Genomic DNA, 19204 nt, shown 5'->3' with positions numbered 1-19204 from the left:
GAACTGGCGGCTTAGTTATAGAGCAAGTCTTTCCACCTTGTGCGCAACGCTCTTGGCAATCTTATAGCAGTCGGCATTATCACTGGATCCCTCATCAAATCAACAGAGACAGGGCACCTGAAACTGCTTAGAATCTCAATAATGCTTCTGCTTAGAATCTGAATAATGCTCTTGATCCCTGTTTTCAACTTTTCCAGCACCTTCGATTGCTGTGAAAACAATTTCCTGCAAAACTCGGTAGCCTAGGGTTTCTGACTACTAAAATCTTCTAGTTTTTCAGAGAGAGCACTCTATCAACTGCCTGAAATCTTTAGAACTCGGTTTCTAACTCCCAAAAGAATCAGTTTTTGAGAGGAAGAGCTTGACCTATCTAGGAATATTCGGTGCCGAATTCCCACTGAAAAGTGTTCCTCTGGAAATTACGATGGGATTTCAAAAAAAAATGGCTGGACACTTGGCCTCTGCATTCCCGAGCAGGATTCCAGCGACGGGCGGTAGTAAAAATGTGGCTCAGCGTTTTCCAGTGGTCAAGGGCATTTTGGTAAGTTCCCGGCAATTTACTGGCAAGATAATGCTAGAGGGAAAGCAAGGGCGGACAAGAAACAGGGAGAGGCTATGGGAGGGCTCCATCGATGTTGCTTCTGTGGAGTAATTTTATATAGGAAAGCTTTCTATGTTCCCCTCCAGCATAGAAGTTTGATCTTCTTCTTTATCCAACCATCTCTGTTTTTTTATGGAGGGCTAAAATTGCCTCAATCACATCTACACTGTTTTATTTTAAATTTTCTGTAAACTATTTTGACACCAAATTTTGGAAGTTCAATCTTTTATTACTCCATTAACGAAAAATATATATAAAAAAAATTCAATAAAATAAAATAACCAAAATATCCTTGAAACAAATAACCAAAATACCTTTAAAAAATTTGATCATTATTTTTTATCAAAAAATTATTATTAATATTTTTTATAGATGCGCCCCAATGAGAAGATAGCACTTACCAAATTTCATATTCAGAAAATTTGTATTAAAAAAAACTAAAAATAAAATACTTTCAAACGGTGAGTGGTTCTCTTGATAAAAAAACGAATGGTTGAAAAAAAATAGAACTTCTATGTTGTAGGAGAACATAAAAAGCTTTCCTATTTTATATTAAGAATAGTTTAATTTTCCCTATTTTCTATCCTTGATAAGGAAAACAATAAGCATCAAACAACAACAAACAAAATAAATCAACATGTGCTTTATGTGTATCAAGTCTTCTTTTTTTCTCTTCTCTTCGATTTATTTATTTATTTATTTACATGGTGAGTTCTCTGACTCCATTCTCACCAAAAAAGTAAGAGCCCAAATCCCCTGACTTACCATTTTAATTACCAAAAAAAAAAAACAAGTCCATGCTGCTGCAACAGCAAAAGGCAATATAATAACGAAAATAAAGGAAAAAAGAAAGAATAATATTTGCCTGCAAAACATGAAAATCAGGTTGGCCAAAATTCAATGTAATACTAGTGAGAGACTAGCCCAAAGTAACCAAACACTACACTAGGTGAAGTCAGCTGATACTCAAGTATATGGAAATGTTCGTTAGGGAGACAACTATGGAGACTCCACAGCTCCTGTTTTTCACCACTATCATACTGCAACGATCAGTGAGATTTCTCGGCGATCACCTGATATGATGCAAAACCTGTTAGCTATCTCCCTCTCTCTCTCTCTCTCTCTCTCTCTCTCTCTCTCTCTCACATGCACTCACGCACATTCGTGCACAGAGATAAAAAACATGCAAAAAGGAAAAGCTCAAAACTCAATATGGCCCCCTCAACCCAACTCCTCTTCAATGCACAGCAACCCCGCCTCTTCTCTCTCTCTCTCTCTCACCCCAACTCCTCTTCAATGCACAGCAACCCCCCCTCTTCTCTCTCTCTCTCTTCTCTCTCTCTCTCTCTCACACTCACACAAGTACATACACAAAAAGCAATTGCTACATTGGATCCCTCTCCGAGATCAATTTTCTAAATAGGACTGGTTTTACCTTTTCAATGAGAGGCAAAGCATGTTGCTGCCACTCAAAAGCCCAATTTGCAGAAGCTCCACTTTCCTTAGCACCTCTCCTCAGTAACTTCAGAGCATCACATTCATCCGGAAACCGTTTGAAAAGCATCTGAACGTTTTCAACCAGCAATTAATATAGCCATATAAAGATGATATATTTATTCATTTCCACGCTCATCCTAGGGCAACAATCATGAAAACCATGAGCAGTTTCACTGAAGTCATAATTTACAGTTACCAAGAACTAGAGGATGTAAATAAAATTATGGAGAACATAATGAAAGTGCAAGCCAATTAGATTAGGGGGTAAAAGACTAATTATAGATATAAGTGAAGCAAACCTCAATGCTTAATGAATTTATTTTTAATAGGTTTCATCAATTTTAGAACCTTTCCACAGTTTTTTATCCAATTAGAAAACAATATTACAAATTGCAATCCTAAAGCCCAATGTTTTTTGACTCACCTCAAGCCTTGGACTCGGCCCTGGCCTGAGGCAAGGAACACAGCTGAGTAGTGTACAGGGCCAAAAGGCTTAAAAAAATAAAAATAAAAAATCTTACAATAATATAAAGATTGTAAAAGTGTAAAAAACCAAAGGCGACATTAAGGGTCCAAAAAAGCTAAAAAATACATACAAAACATAGGTTTAGAAAACGGGAAAATGACATGTACCCCATCCCCCTAAATTTCAATCCCTTGGGTACAACTAAAAACCCCTGGATGCCCTATGCTTTTAAAACTGAGAACAAGGAACCCCCGCCCCTACCCCCAACTTATACTCTCTCTATGCTAAACTACAATATTTGCCATTTTCTTTCGTTTAATTCTAATAAAGAACAAATAAAACCCAACCTTTATTCCGTGAGCCTTATCTCTCTTCACCGTTATTGTCTCTCGCCTCTCTCTTCACCCTTCACCATTCTCTCTATCTTTCTAATCCATCTCATTCCAATCTCCTCCCCTCTCTCAAATCCACCCCATTCATCTTCTCTGCCTAAATCACTAAACCAGTGTTTTTGCCCAAAACATCAATTAAGCCATCAGTTATGTTCACCCGAAAAAACGCACAAAACAAATACCAAAAAAAAACTGCAAAAAACTCTAAATCAATTTGGAGAACCATCGAAATTGAAGAACCACAATAATTCTTCAAAGAATCAAATCGAAAACTGTAAAAATCAACGAAAAGATTGCATTTTGGAGTTTCAAACCCGAAAACCATTGTCTTTGAAGAACCTACACGAAAATTTGCAGATGTAGATGTTGCACATCCGAAAACCAGGTTGGAATTGTTGGAACCTTAGCTGGAAAAACTATTTAGAAAGATTGGAGAATATTTTCAAAAGTTTTAGTGGTGTTTTCTTGGTCTCTCTCTCTAAAGAACCCCAAAAATCTCTGTTTTTTTGGATAACGGGTTCTTGGGTTTTGGAGGCAATGGAGCTGGTTATTGCAAGCAGAGATAGGTTGATTAAAGAAATGATAAACAGAGAGGTGTTTTGGAAACAGATATGGGGGGATTAAAGGGGAGAGAGAGAAAGAAATGAGAAAGAGAGGGTTTGTGGAAGCAGAGATGGGGGATTCAAGGGGAGAGAGAGAGAGAGAGAGGGCGGGAGGGAGGGAGGGAGGGAGGGAAAGAGAACTTAGGAGATTGAAGAAATGAAAAACAAAAATGAGGAGATTGCAGTGATACGAGGGAGAGACTTGAGGAGGTTGGCAGAGAAACTCGGATGGAATCCAACAAGGTCTTTGCTGTATTTTTGCTACTTGCAAGGCTGCGCATCATGGCTAAGGGGCTCTTCTCTCTCTATACCATGAACCTGTGTTACCTGTTGTGTGCTTTCACCATTACTGTTTCACTATTTTGTTTCTCTTTTCATGTCAGAGAAGAAGATGGGCAAAATAGTAAAAGTAACTCTGAAAGAGACATTCAGGGGGTTGCTGGTCCTGTTTTTGAAACTGGGAGTTCTAGGAGGTTTACAAGAACGCGAGGGATGATATGAACTGTAAGCTATAGAGGGGCGGGGCTATGTCCTTTTCCCTTAGAAAAAAGTGATTTACGGTGGGAGATCTTTTAGAAAAATCCAAAAAAACAAGAAAATATAAAAATAGGGCATATGACAAGGAAAACTCACAAATGACTGTAGAAAACATCCAAATTACATAAACAATTTTTATTTTTGATTCCATATTTCTATAGATTTTTTACGATATTTTCTAATTTTTAAGTGGCCTGAGTTGGACCCGAGTACTCAGCTCAGCAAGGAACCGAGTCCGAGTAATTCGGCTGAGTTTTTAGCTAATGCTAGAGCCCCAACCAATTAGTAGAACTTTCAACATTCTTTTGTGAGGCATTTAGATGAGTAGATCATCAGTTAGATGCTTACAAGGAGTTCATCAGCCAGCTCGGAAGAAGATGCAAAGAGAAGACCATTGTGCTCAACTTTTACAAGCTCCTCAATGCTTCATTAAGGCAATGAAAAACCATAATCATAAGACAGAGTCAAACACCTACAGGCAACTGGTAACAAATGATAGATCATATAATCAGATGGGGAGCAGTGTTTCAAAAAGCGCTAGGCAGCACCTAGGCAGTCAGGGGGTTTAGGCAGCCCAACGCCTAGGCGGTCGGGGGGTCTAGGCAGCCCAGCGCCTAGGCGGGCGCCCAGAACTTGGGAGGCACAGTAGAATTTTTTTTTTTTTTTTGGGTTCTCTCTCTCTAAAATAGCTTTTAATGGATTTTACGTTTTAAATGAACCTAAAACCCACAACCTAAACCCTCAAGGAGCCGCATTTCTGCCCCCAGGCAGGGCGCAGGTTTTGGGGGGCCGACTGACCTAAAAGGCCCTCAAGGAGCCGCATTTCCGCCCCTGGGCGGGGCACAAGCCCTAGGCGGCCGACTGACCCAAAAAGCCCTCAAGGAGCTACATTTCCGCCCCTGGGCGGCCACCCAGGGATATTTGCCTAGTTTGGCCACCTAGGCCTGGGCGATGCGCCCAGGTCTAGGCGGCCGCTCAGGCGTTGGGCGGCCCACTTTTTAAAACAATGATGGGGAGTATATTACAATCCATGTAGTATGGCATACAGCACACCAAAGCCCATACACCTTCCATTTCTGATGACGGATAGTGAAGATAAACTGTTGTCGGACCCTAGTGCTCTAGAACTCCACCTTCCATCATCAGAACTGTTCCCTTGGAGCAACATATAGATTACTCCATTTGATTGTAGTATACTTTCCCTTAGCAGAGACCAAGTGAAGAAGTGAAGAATACCATGAATAAGAAACAGCACAGACTGGTAGTCCACACCCGAACATATCCACAACCTAAATACCAGAAACGTTTTGAGGGAAAGTTTAACCGAAATAGATATTAGATGAAAACAACATACTTACATCCAAAGAAAGGAAAGGACAAGAAACTTGAAAAAGGACATCAATTACCTCCCCAAGAGAAAAAAATGATTAAACTAAAAAGTCCTTTAACTTGGTGAACCAATGATATAAGTCACCTTCATTGGAAGGTCCAAGCCAGATGAGGAGGTATGAAGACATACACCTAAGTCAGCCGATCCTACAAATAGCAAAGTTGAAATAATAGGCATTTATCAATTCTAGAAAAGGTACACAAAAATCCAATGAAATATGGTACACTGTACTTCAAAAGGATATCCACCATCCATTCCACATGAGTGACAGTGGAGATCAACTATCGCGGGAAGAATGTCCAAGTGGGCCCCACTATAGTCAATGAGACTGTAAACATCCTTTAGAAATAGCACATGCTAAGTCATTTTCCCGTAATTATAAAGGAAGAGGCAGCACAGGAAACAGTTAAGAACAGTACCAAGCAACAAAGGATAATCCTCAGCTTTAAGCCACATTGTCCTGAATGCCACACGTTTCAGATTTAACTTCTTTATTTGTTCTTCGTACTTTTCTCTTTGTGGACCTTTACCTTCAAGGATCATGCTGGTTTAGGGCTTTATTTGAATATGAAGTCCAAATTATCAATGTAAAATTGATAATAATTTATATTAACGAACCCAGAACTCTAAATTGTCAATGTGCATGTTAATGTGACAATCTCTATGTGGGTTTGAAGTAACATTTACCTGTAATAATAAACAATAATCTTGGGTATAGAAATTGTTTCCCTTTGGATATCTCAGACCATATAATTTCATTCTTTATGGAATCAGGCTCATTTAAAATCGCCGCCACTCGCCTATCATACATTAGCGCTGCTTGTAAAAGCATCTCAAAGTCCTCATCAGCAGTCCTGGAAAAATATTTGATTTTCAATATCAAGTGAATGGAAACAAAAACACGAAATAATCCTTCCATCATCAATTTCAACCTAAGCAACACCAACCTCAACCTCTATAAAACAATGTGCTAGTCCCAACTACCAGATTCCTTTTATGATCCATACTTGAATTAAATCTTTTTAGGAAAAATACAAGCCAGTTGGACAATTACTGATTAGTGAAGATAGCCTAAAAGCACGCATGGAGGAATTGGTTTGCAAAAGGCTTGATAGAAAGGACAAATCTGGATAAAAAATCATGTCTTTAAGTCAAAAAGATTAAAGGAGGAGGTAAAGAAGATCACAAGGAGTAACAGAGATGCTTTCCATTTGGAGATGAACCAAATTTTCTATTAAAAATAGTCATTAAACCTTAACCTTTGGTCTTGTTTTTTGATACCTGATTTGCACGAGGGATGTCAAGGGTTTGAACCTTGAAGTTTGTCCCTCTATAAACAGAGCAACCTACCAAAAAACGTTCTCAAATCTCAATCATAAAGTAGAATCCATTAGGGTGGAGGGCCTACCTCCTAAACAAGAAAGACACCAGTCACAAAACACAAGAAAAGCAGCGACAAAAAAAAACAGCGTAGATTGTTCAAATCCTTAAGAATGATGGCTTCAGTTTAAGATCATAAAGAACATGCCATGATTTGATGATATAGACCAATTAAATCTAATATCAATCCTAAGAGAGTCTAACAGATTAGCTGAGCCCAAAGCTAAAGTCATGTTAAGAGGACAAACTTCATGCTGAGCATGAAAACTTAACAAGCACTGAAGCAAGCAGCAAAAGTAGGACCCCCATATATGGAGATCAACTGATAAACAAGAAACAAGTGAGTAACTGAATATTTAATGACTAGCCCACAATTTATTAACAATAACTTTGAATCCCATATATTTGTCTTACCAGCTAGTACTGCTAACAATAAGGGCAGGTCTGTTCTCATTCATGGATAGGGAATCACCAATCTGAGTTGTAAAGAGGGAGTTGCCCGTATTTTCTACAAAAACTCATAATGAATTATATTAAAATGACATTCAAATCTTCTCCATTTTCCATCATACTTTAGAAAGGACTGCATTATCTACTTACCATCAATATCATGAGTCACACAATCATGAAGGCCATGTTGATGACTGATATCCTTCTTTAATCTACAGAACAACTACACTAGTATCGAGAGGTATCTAATTACTTTCCATAGAACAGCAAAGTCACCTTACTTAAGCTAAGTGACTGATCAAAGAAAAAAGAATGAATTGAAAAAGAGAAAGGTGCAATGGAAACAACAAATTCACCTCATGTTTCTCTGCAAGCAAAGCAGGACGAAAAAATTCAGGGGGCTGATCATAAAGTACTACTGCCCTAACCACGAAAAGGCAAAACATAGAGTAAATATGAAAAGAGAAATATACAGCTTACAAAGTCTTAAGGGACCATTCAAATTGTAAACCAGTGCGACCAGGACTGGATAGGTTTGGCTCGTACAAATGATCTGATACCAAACATGAACTCACAAACACAGTCAATTGCTCAAAACCATATGTCAAACAATTGCAGGGATTTCTGGGAACTGGGTAGTTCTAGCCCAGCTTTCTAGGTTCTTTCCATCTGCCAAAAAAATATTCTTATATTTTCATTTCCATGCCATTCTAGCCAGGTTTGCAGTTTTCTTTGGTAGAATATTTTTGAAATTCAAAGGTCCTAAAGACCACTGTATAAGAGATAGAGGGCATTTTTTTTCTTCATGAACTCTTAACTTTAATGATCAAACAAAGGACAAGGCATTTTTTCTTCATGAATTCTGACCTATTATGATCCAATGTATGTGAACTTATTAGGTCTAATGGTTTTTCAGAGTAACAAAAAAATTGAAAAGGATTAACCATTCTAAAGATACTTGGTGGTGATCTTGGGTTGAAATTATCTGTTAGTAAGAATTTAGGAACCTAGAACCTGTTTTTGCCTTATTCTTTGATTACATTACTTGTCAACAGGGGCAGTTCTGATATATTTTGTCATAATTCATAATTTCAAATTGAAATTTTTATTTGCAGAGACATATCGAATATGAAAATTTTCAAAACTCCAAGAAATATAACTCAATGTGGTTCTAGAAGGCCGTTCAAGTATGTAGTTAGATATTATTCTTTCTTATATATAATTCTTTTACATTTCAGTTTTTTATCAGTTTTTATATGTAGCATTACATTATATGTGCAAAAATCGCTTCTAGAATAACAACAAAAACATCATTCCATAATTTATTAAAATGAAGAATTTAAGGTATTTCATATTTCACTCACTATTTTATTTCTTTTTTGACCAATCTGACTGGTTTGGACCAGATCACACCCTTTTCATTTCAATTACTAGTCTTCCTTGATAACATCTGTGCAGAACATAAAATAGGAGAAAAGAGGCACTACATCCAACAAACTCATCAAGTCTCAAACCAAAAAGCTTACCTTATACCCCAATTTTGAGCAAGCTCATGCTGCATGGCTTTTGTGACACATAAAGCACCATCAGCCATACTACCAAAATGCCTCTCACACCTACAAAAGGAGGAATCCCATTTATAAATTTTCAATAGGAAGACGCAAATAAGAATGAAAGCAAAATTGCTGAAGTACCAATAGTAAGTCTTAACCAAGGCATGACTTCTCCCAAGTGACAATCCCAGTAGAGTATAACCAAAATTATGCCAATCAATGATGAAAGCAGAACGGCGTAACCAGCAAGCCCATTTGACTGCAATCAAGGTTGGAATAGAAGGAGGATTCTACAAAAAAACAAATCAAAAAAGGTCCAATTGAGATTCTTTGGCATTTACAAACTTAACCACTAGCCAGAACATTTTATAAATAAAAACACTTTCTATAAGTTTCCATAGTGCAGCTTTATGGAATATGAAATTTAACACAGAAGAATTATGTTAACCAATTAAACAGTAAAACAAAATTCTAGTCAGTACTAGCATGAGATCAAATAACTCTTAAGGTAAATTAACATGAATGCAGGAGGGCAATCATTGATGTCAACAATATTCACAACTTGATTCTCTCTATTTTTATGTTTTTATTCGGGAAACAAAACCACAAGCCCAGCCCCAAAATCATTACGAAACATAAAAAATGTTCCAAGTTTTACACTTTGAGCGTGTTTGCTTTGGCGGAACTTTTGGGTACTGGAAGACCTGAGTTCCACCAAAAACACTACCATGTTTGTTGCACCCCCTTGGATGCCGCAAGACTAGGCATTCCACGGGGGTTATTTTTTAACATCGAATGGGCATCTTTCTGGAAGCAACCCCCTTCCATGCTAAAGGATGGAAGGGGGGAAGGGGCGGCTTCCATATTTCGAGAAAGAGGGGGCTTTGGCAGCCCCCCATTAAACAAACACACCCTTTTGGAATGCCTTTTTTACATGTGTGCCTCACTAATAGCACACCACTATTCGAATAGATTTCTGCCTCTTCTCTCTTTTCCCCTACCAGATCATCTAAAACCTTAGCCTCTTATATCCTCCCTCACCTGCCCTCTCCCTTAAAAAAAAAATTTATGAAACAAAACAAATGAAAGAGAACAAAGAAATATACTGATGATGATGACGACGACGATGGTGACAGTGGTGGTGGTGGATGACATTTCACAAAAAGAGAACCAATAGCAAATGCAACTTCATTCCAACAAATGAATATTAATAAAAGAGTTTCTTCACTAATACTTCAAGGCTGTCCACCAACACCCACATGCAAATTTGAGTTTCCTTTCATCACGAGTATGGTACATGGGACTCTATATTCTTTTTCCTTTTTCGTATTAACATCAAGGAGCAAATATCAGTAAATAAATTTCCAACTATGAAACATAGATTGGATAGTGTGGACAATAAGTAACCTCAATTTCCATTGGATCATGGTCTTGAAACAATATGTCATTTATTAGACTTGCAATGCCAATATAAGATAGAAGCATCTTAATGCCAACATTTTAATTTCAAGGACACGCTCCAACTGCAAAAGTATATCTCAAACAAGGCATACAAGATAAATGAAAGTGTCTTAATGATCAGAAGTATCTCGGTACAGCCTGACTATGCAAGTGTGAGCATAATGCACAATCTCAAGCAAGTGCGACCGTATTTGGGGGTATGTGGTTGTGGATGTGAGTTCTCAGTGCATGAGTGTGCAAGAGCAAGACCACAAGAGCATGGAAAAAACATGATACAAAGCAAAATACAATTAGAAGAGGTGAATCATGCAATGACAAAGTAATACTTTGTAATACCCATTTTTGGGGGCCCAAACATTTTATAATACTTGTTATGATATTAAATAGAAAGTTAACTCTCGGAAAATAGAAAATTATGGAATTGTAAGTAGAGTGCTCCTCACCTGTACAATGAAGACATCAGGTGAAGGTATCCTAATGCAGACATACCAAAGAAGCACCAGGAACTGAGCCAGTGCCTTTAGTGGGAGAGCCAATAAATAGAATATCCTTGGTAAACCATGAGGAATCACTTCCTTCTGCAATAAAATTTACAGTAGTTCATGTTAAAGTTGTGCAAAAGACGCAAAAACCATCTTACACTTAAAAATACGGATTTCATTAGTACCATTGTGTGAAGGTGAATAGAAGGATTGTCTAAAACAGCACCGTGAGGATCGGATCCTGTCAAGATATTCCATAATCCACATAATATTTTAACACATGAGCTACAAGAGAAAGATTTGAACTTACAAACGACTTAGGTGAAAGAACACAAGAAGAATTGCAAGATATTAAATTCATCAAGGCAAAAACAAGAAATTCCTAAAAAAAAAACAGAGTGAAGCAGCATATTCAGGTCTGAGCAGAAAGGGAATGCATGAAAATGCTTGCAGTACTGCAAGCATGGATCAAAATGGACAGATAACAGAATGGATGGGAAAGGCAGAGTAGAAATGTCAGCCCAAGCAATCATATCTGTTTTCTTTACGTTTCTTTGGTGGAAGTTAAGTGTTAGGATCTTTAATCTGGGACAAAGTGTTGCGATTTAAACACCTTAATCATTCCAAAGAGCAAACAAATCTCATTAGATTTACAGAACAAATAATTGGTTGTAAGGGTAAAGGGAATTTGTGAAAACTATGATATTTACTGTAGGAATGGAAGTATAATGATAGACAACATGAAATCACAAGAAAGTCATTGATACCTAAAAGCATGGTATTTGACGAGAATGATACCTAACAGCATGGTATTTGATGAAATCAGCATTTTATGGACTTGAAGATAGGAACGAGACTCTACCAGATAGGAAAGCACTAAAGCACGATGGTTCTTTGGTTTTAGACAAAGTAGTCAAAAGCATTCAATATGATTGTATTAGTCGAGAATATACAAATCAGAGCATGTGGCAAACCATAAACCATGCATGGGAAATAGTATAGTTGAAGAATTAGAAGGAAAGTATAGCAGGATTGGTCCTATAGAAGGAATGCCCCATACTTCTGTTAATCCTTGTAAAAATGAATCCACAGCCTCATCCTCCAATCTTTCATTAAAGTGAGTATTACTTCTCCAAATTGTGGAGTGTGAGCATTTCAAGTTCAAGAGCTGTAGGCATCTACACATCAAATGTAGGTATCTTATCGATGATGAAGCTAGGGACGAAGCATGAGTCGACAAATTTAATTAATTGAAACCCGTTAGGACCTAGATGTATCAAGACCTTTAGTGAATAAACTAGAACACCCAAAGTTTCTATATAAGGCATGCTTTATGGACCTGAAAAATGCCTCCATCGACGATTGGTCAGGGATGTCAAAACATGACACCCCAAAAATTGCAGCCATGTCACATATTCCTCCATTGCAAAGTGGCTGGTAATCTTTTGGCCTGATCTACTACAGCTATTCCAATGGTCCTTAGTTCTGCCCCAGTCTATACCCACCCTATTTCAGGGCGACTACTCTACAACCTTCTGCCACAGGGACATTTCTGTGGAGAGCAGCCTTAGCATCAACTATTTGGGCGCTGTGAACAGAAAAGAACAGTATTTTCAAGGGCATGGAAAGGAAAACCAAGTTCCTCAAAGATCGCACTAAATCAGTGGTAACTTTGTGGGCAATAAACTCTAAACATTTCAAGTTCCATTTCCGCCACAGATTTCATCAACAACTGGCAAGCAATGCTTAAAACACAGTCTCCACGAGTTCCTCGGTCATCCCTGAGGAGACCACCGGAACCAGACCAAATCAAACTGAACTTTGATGAATGTTCACTCAGAAACCCGGGACCTGCAGGATATTGGGGGAAATTTCGTGATCATAACAGGAACACTGTTGAGTCCTACTCTAGTTGTCACAGGCCACATAGATTCCACAATGGCAGAAACAGTCCTTGATAGAAGGGACCAAAAGATCTAATCAGCAATGGGGCTCATCTTTAGTGGTTGAGGGTGCCTCAAAAAATGTAATAGCCTGGGCATCTGGAGCCTACCCCTGCCAATGGCAGCTAGAACACCTTTTTGACCAAATACTCGATATATACAGGCACATTCAAATCTCCTTTCAGCATACTTGGCGGGAGGCAAACTCAGAGGCTAATGCCCTCACCAAAGAAGTAGGTGCTACAGGCAATGCCAACAGAACCATTTCTGGAACCTTTTGGCTTTGGTTCCATGTTATTTTTGTTTCTCTTTCTGCTTTCTGCTTTCAGCAGTCCTGCAACCCATCCTGCTTATGTATCTAGCACCTCAGGGTGCACCTCATTTCTGAAAGTATAGAGCACAGGACTTGTGGGTTGCCATTTTTTTAGCACAGAATACCCAATCTGTGGGTAACCATTTTGGAAAAACCATTTTTTACTTAAATCTTGTCCTAATACAAAAGTTAACATTAACTCAAAAGTGCAGCCATGTCAATGCAATGGTACAAATAAAAGTATAAATAAAAATAAGAAAATATATATAAAAACAAGGAATAAACAATATTTTGACAGTTCTAATCCAAAACCAGACCATACCTCCATATGCTACAATATCAACTTCTAAAGACGCCTGTACAACAACATGCACAATCATTAGTAAAGCTTAGCACTGCATGTCAAGATTGAATTCATACTTAAAAATGGAAGACCAGGAAAATGAATACCACAATGAGAAAAAGCAAGTGCAAAATAAACTGGATAAACCAAATCAATGCAAAAGCAAACAATGGCAGCAAATGAAAAGAGAGACAGCGAGATAAAATGAGAGGGATGTCCAACCCCACCCCCACCCCCATCCCAAAAAAAAAAAAAACAAAATAGGGAAAAAAAAAGTACACACACACACAAAGAATAGTGGATGTTTGTTCAAGAAGATAGCAAAACTTTATTTATCTATAATAAGAACAAAAAAGCTGGTCACCAACTAACTACCCAGTAGAAAAGTTCAGCATACAATTTAAAACAATATATCAGTACTTAGTCCCAGCCAAATAGTATATACCTCATCAAGCAACAAATCCTTGTTAAGTATTGGTCCACTTATAAAATAAATCAATGAAAACTACCAAATGCAATCTTTAACTACAAATCACATTATGCATGCATGGACCTTGTGTCCAACAAATTCTCCTATAAGAACTTTCACAGTACGCAATAAGGAAGAATGATACTGTTTGATTGGGCGTATAAAAGGTATCTTAGATAATGGTACCAAATTACAATGAACCACAAGCCCCTGATGCAAATAATAGTAGAAAAAGAACAACAATATATCACACACACATGCTCTTTCTCTCACACATACACCCACAACAATAGGCAAGGGTATAAAAGGTATCTTAGATAATGCTACCAAATTACAATGAACCACAAACCCCTGATGCAAATAATAGCAGAAAAAGAACAACAATATATCACACACACATGCTCTTTCTCTCACACATACACCCACAACAATAGGCAAGGGGCCTAATGACTCATCATCAGCATTTTAGCTTTTTCCCAATTAATTGGGGTCAGCTAAGTTTAGTAGGATTCATGATGGGTTTTGGCAAAATTTTATGTTGGCTGCCTACCTAACACAACTATGCCCCTTTATCCAAGTATGGGATGGGTTAAGGGAAAGTTTAAGGTCATCACTTCTTAGACCAATGAATCTGAGCTTAAATTGTAAAACCATAAAAATGAAATGAGAAATATGCACAACCACTAATATGTGAGGAATAATAGTATACTTGTCCTCGACCTCAGAAATTTGACTTCTATTATTGCACCACCATGTCCAAGCAAGTGACAAAGCCAAAGGAAACATAGTGTATAAAATGATGAATTCGTGGACCATGTGATACATCTGTGTATGTTGCTCTTAGTTGCGCCATGTCCAAGCAAGTGACAAAACCAAAGGAAACATAGTCTATAAAATGATGAATTAGTGGACAGTGTGATACATCTGTGTATGTTGCTCTTAGTTACTCTGAAAGGACAACATATAACAAAGAAGAAGTACCTAACCTTATTGACATGCATCTATCGTTCATAGAGATTTTTTTTTTTTTCCTTACATGTGAGGAAAATAACACTATTATCAACCAGATGTGCATGATTCTCAGTTTTCATTTTATTAAGTATCATAAAGCCATAACTACATTTTGCAATATAATGACTCAAAGCATTAAATCATACTTACATATTATCAAATGTGAGCCAAAAAGGACAATTTATTGACTCTTCTTCCTCTTTCCTATCATGCTTAAATCACTGTTTCTCATGTCAATGAAACAGAGATTTGTACATATTTTTCAGTTAGCTTCTCGAAATATGATCCATCAAAGAAAATCGCGGATCAATTGCATGTGAATTTGCACACGCACTAGAGCAATTTAATGGGGTATAAGGAAAAAATTGATCAAAACAAATTGACACATTGTGGCAGTTCACTATTCAAATAACAAATTGATCACACTATGGCAGTTCAGTCTTTGGATTTAATCACAGTTCATCATATGTCACGCCCATGGAAACAATTCATTAACAGTAGATAGACAGAGAGAAATCATAAGACCTGGCGAGCTAGAGAAAGAGCGTGGTATTGCATGCGAGGGCTGCGCCCAAAATCTCCAAGGACCACAACTGCGGCTCTACCTCTCTTCCCCTTCTTCATTGTTTTCTGAACCATCACAAATTTCATGACCATAACACATATATATTACTTCTTCCCTTTCTTCATTGTTTTCTGAACCATCACAAATTTCATGACCATAGCACATATATATTACTTCAAACAACAAGCATGATATTTACAGAAACACAACTCAGCTAAAATTCCCAAACATTGTCGAATATTTACAGAGAGAGAGACTTATCAAAAGAGCACGATTGAGAATATTGTAATCAGAGGGAAAGATAGTCTTACCAAAGGCACACGATTGAAAATTTACGATTTGAAAGACAGAAGGAGAGCAACTGAAAATATTGAATTCAAGAAGACGCAAGAGAGAGAGATGGAAAGGTGCGGGATTGAGAAGAAGTTTGGGGGACGTAGGGACCTAAGTTTATCGAGGACATTGGCTGCGAAGTAGCGTGGAAACTGGACGGTCCAGATGTTTTGGTCCCTCCAGTTTTGATCCCTGCTGTCCACTCTGTTTTCTTTGGAGCCTATATATGTCTTCCCGCGGGAGCGTACTGCGCAGTTACTCCCTCGCCAGAACACTTAGCTAAGTTGATTTTTTTAGTCTAAACCTTTGGGAACTATATAACAATTACTAGATAATTATTTTTAAAAGAAAAAAATATGAATTTTGGGCTTTGTGACATTTAGATTTAATTCTTGAAAAATTGGATAGCCTCTATTCAATCTTGAGGTATTTTAGGCTTTTCTATTAGTTCATTTCTGGCTAAAATATAAGGGCAAGCTTTCTATGCTTTCCCTATAGCATAGAAGTTCTATCCTCTCCTTATCCAACCGTCCATTGTGAATGGAGGGCTAAGATTGTCCCAATCACAATGTCACATCTCTACACTATTTTATTTTTTATTTTTTTCTATAAACTATTTTGACACAAAATTTTGGATGTCCATTCCTCTATATTAAACTCGCACTAGCAAAAAAAAAAAAATTTCAATAAAATAAAATGATCAAAATACCCCTGAAAGTTTCAAAGGGTATTTTGATCATTATATTTTATCGAAAAATTATTTTTAATATTTCTTATAGGTGTGCCCCAATGAGAAGATGGCACGTACCAAATTTCATATTCATACAATTTGTACAAAAAAACTAAAAATAAATTACTTTGAGACATCAGATCTAAGATCAAACGGTGAGTGGCTCTCTTGATCAAAATTGAATGGCTGGATGGTAGGGGTAGGATAGAACTTCTATGATGTAGAGGAAGTATAGAAACATTTCCCAAACGAAAAAAAAAAGGGCTAAAATATATCCTCGTTGGTTTTGCCTGAGGGAGGGAATGGATACTATACTCCCTAGGGAAGAGAAAATATTTTAGCATTTTTCTGTTTTAATCACCTAGGAGTTTTGCTATACATTAATACATGAAAAAGTTTATAGGAAAATTGTATAAAACCCCCTAAAATAGTCTTTCTAGGCACTTTACGCCACCAATTTTTTCTTAACATATTTTTCCTAAAAATCAAGTTTTATAGCAAATACCCCCAATACAAAAAGTTCAATTTTTTTGAACAAAAATACCCTTTTAGTATATAATTGGCAGGCCCATCCATTATGCCAGACCGAAACTATACACTACGGACCGAAACTATACACTATCGGGCCTCCTATTCCAGACATAATTTTGACCGCTCATTAATCTAGAAACAAATGCCGAACCACCTCTACCAAACTCCAAACCGCCATGATGAAGAGCCGGACAGCCATGGTGAAGTGCCGGATCATTTCAAATCAGTGACTTAAGCGTGGGACCGCTATGGTCAACATGTGAGGTAAGGAGGGGTATTTTTAGTCTCTTTGTATTGTTTTGCTAAGAAAAGTTATGTGGGATAAATTGAGTAGAAATACCATTTTTGGGGGTTCTATACAATTTTTCCAAAAATATATATGAAGCACCAAAAGAATTCATTAGAAGAGGCTGTTTTCGTGTCCAAAAACTCTCAAATCAATCATCTCAACCCCAAAGATGTATGCATGTGAAAAAAAATGATTTCAAGTTTGGAAAATAGTACATCTTGTAATGAATTATATGGGCTATGCTTTAAATTTTATAATTAATAGATCTAGGTTATTTTTAAAGCTTTAAATTTTATAATTAGATATATATAAAAAATATATTTAAGCCATTCAAAACTTTTTGCTAATGAAAAATAATCTTTATGCACTATTTAGAGTATCGGGCACTTAAACTTTTCCTGACAATTACAGGCCAAAAAGCCATCCCCATTCCTCGTGCTTTTCTTTTGCATTGCTTATCCATATAAACCAGTAAAATGCAAATTCAAACCCGAAAACCCTCTCCGCAACCAAAATTAATGTGACCATCTTTGTTTACCCAAACCACAAATTCTTTAGCCTCCTCTCTCTCTCTCTCTCTCTCTCTCTCTCTGATGTTACCAAGAATAACAGATTTCAAACTAATGATGGAAATTCTACGGGGGAGGGTGAAATCAGAAAGAAAGTTAAGTGAAAATGGCAGGTCTCATCCTTGGCAGGGAGTTATTGATCCATACACAATTGTTCTCGAAGTGCAAACACAACCATTCATTACTTTGAAATCCATTTCATTGAGGCGTTAAATTTGTATATGAAGGCCTTCCTCCCTCTGCCTTTTCCTTTGCAGCCGCAACCTTCCCTTGGCAGAGAGAGAGAGAGAGAGATGCAATTTCGGAAGGGGATGGGCCGATTGAAGGGGTGGATTTTCAGTTAGAGCCTGATGAAATCTCACAATAGGATGGTCACCACTGAATGGAAAAATGAAAATTATATTTGGGACGAAAGTGGTAAAAATTTGAATAACCTTAAGATGAGGGAAACTGGGCAGTACTCGGAAAACCTTAAATGGCGATGCCACTTGCAGATTAGGAAAACAGCATCAATTGAACATCGAAATTTACTATGACCATGTATCCGAAGTCAGATCACTGTCAGTGGATCGCTAGAAATTTAAGCCCACCATTCAGCATGTTTACTTGCATTTTCCGTAGGTGGAGAACATTAAAACATAAAAAGTCTTGCAGCGTAGATGTTTAGATTCACGATTTAAGATGTGGACAATTGAAGGGTAGGAAGGCTAAGCAAAAGTGCATTTTGCATGGTATACGTCCCATGGACATGCATTAAGCATGAACTAATGGGCACATGGGTTCTTTCCCATGCACCACATCTATAGTTCTCAATTTTGGATTGAGGTCAAAGTGGTAGCCCCACTTCTCGTGCTATCGCTCTTGGTTTCCATTCCTATCAATGCTAACTCATTTTGAAAACTACTAACATTTTTAACTAACCCACTATTAACAATTAATGTTACAAAAAAAAAAAAAAAAATATAACCATGTTAAAAGAAGACGCTGACATGACAATGTCCTTAAGCGAGTAAAGATCTAAAGATCTAATTAGTTGAAAATTTAATAGGGCTTAGGCACATTTGGGTATGCACATATTAATAGTGAATTCATCCTTCCAAAAATTTATCTTGGAAGAAAATTTCATTATCATCTAAATCACCACAATCATGAAAATGAAGAAAACAATCTTGGACCATGCATTTCAACTTCAATTCATGGATCTGGAAATAGATTTGCAATGATTTACAAATCCTATTCTTTTGGCTACAAGAAGGGAATTATCACAATGCAAAAGTATTCTAAATAGTTACATCAA

General features: G+C 37.3%; 1 protein-coding gene across 15 annotated transcripts; it reads right to left on the bottom strand.

The window, feature by feature from the left end:
* Positions 1-1244: 1244 nt before the first annotated feature.
* LOC18446975 (UDP-Glycosyltransferase superfamily protein) lies at positions 1245-15946 on the bottom strand. Of its 15 annotated transcripts, none has more exons than XR_016045854.1 (17): positions 15767-15946; positions 15416-15520; positions 13390-13423; positions 10997-11052; positions 10773-10907; positions 9010-9158; positions 8842-8931; positions 7672-7738; positions 7466-7538; positions 7280-7373; positions 6173-6339; positions 5905-6015; positions 5502-5631; positions 5332-5384; positions 4444-4577; positions 2037-2165; positions 1245-1674 (listed from the first exon to the last, which is right to left on the bottom strand). XR_016045854.1 is itself a non-coding variant. In XM_011629736.3 (17 exons), the coding sequence occupies exons 2-17, from the start codon at positions 15512-15514 to the stop codon at positions 1651-1653; spliced, it is 1419 nt and encodes a 472-aa protein (XP_011628038.2). In that variant the 5' UTR covers positions 15515-15520; positions 15767-15946; the 3' UTR covers positions 1245-1650. The 15 variants fall into 15 exon arrangements, 6 of the variants coding, with proteins under 6 accessions (XP_011628038.2, XP_020530868.1, XP_088709915.1 ...); XR_016045853.1 differs by having other exon boundaries at positions 4444-4519; XR_016045849.1 differs by having other exon boundaries at positions 5570-5631.
* Between the last annotated feature and the right edge of the window lie 3258 nt (positions 15947-19204).

Source organism: Amborella trichopoda, chromosome 12 (genome assembly GCF_054954075.1).
Source record: "Amborella trichopoda isolate Santa Cruz 75 chromosome 12, AtrichopodaSantaCruz75HAP2 v2.0, whole genome shotgun sequence".
Lineage (NCBI taxonomy): Eukaryota > Viridiplantae > Streptophyta > Magnoliopsida > Amborellales > Amborellaceae > Amborella > Amborella trichopoda.
Note: the sequence above shows the minus strand (reverse complement) of the source record. Positions and strands in the feature narration are given on the sequence as shown.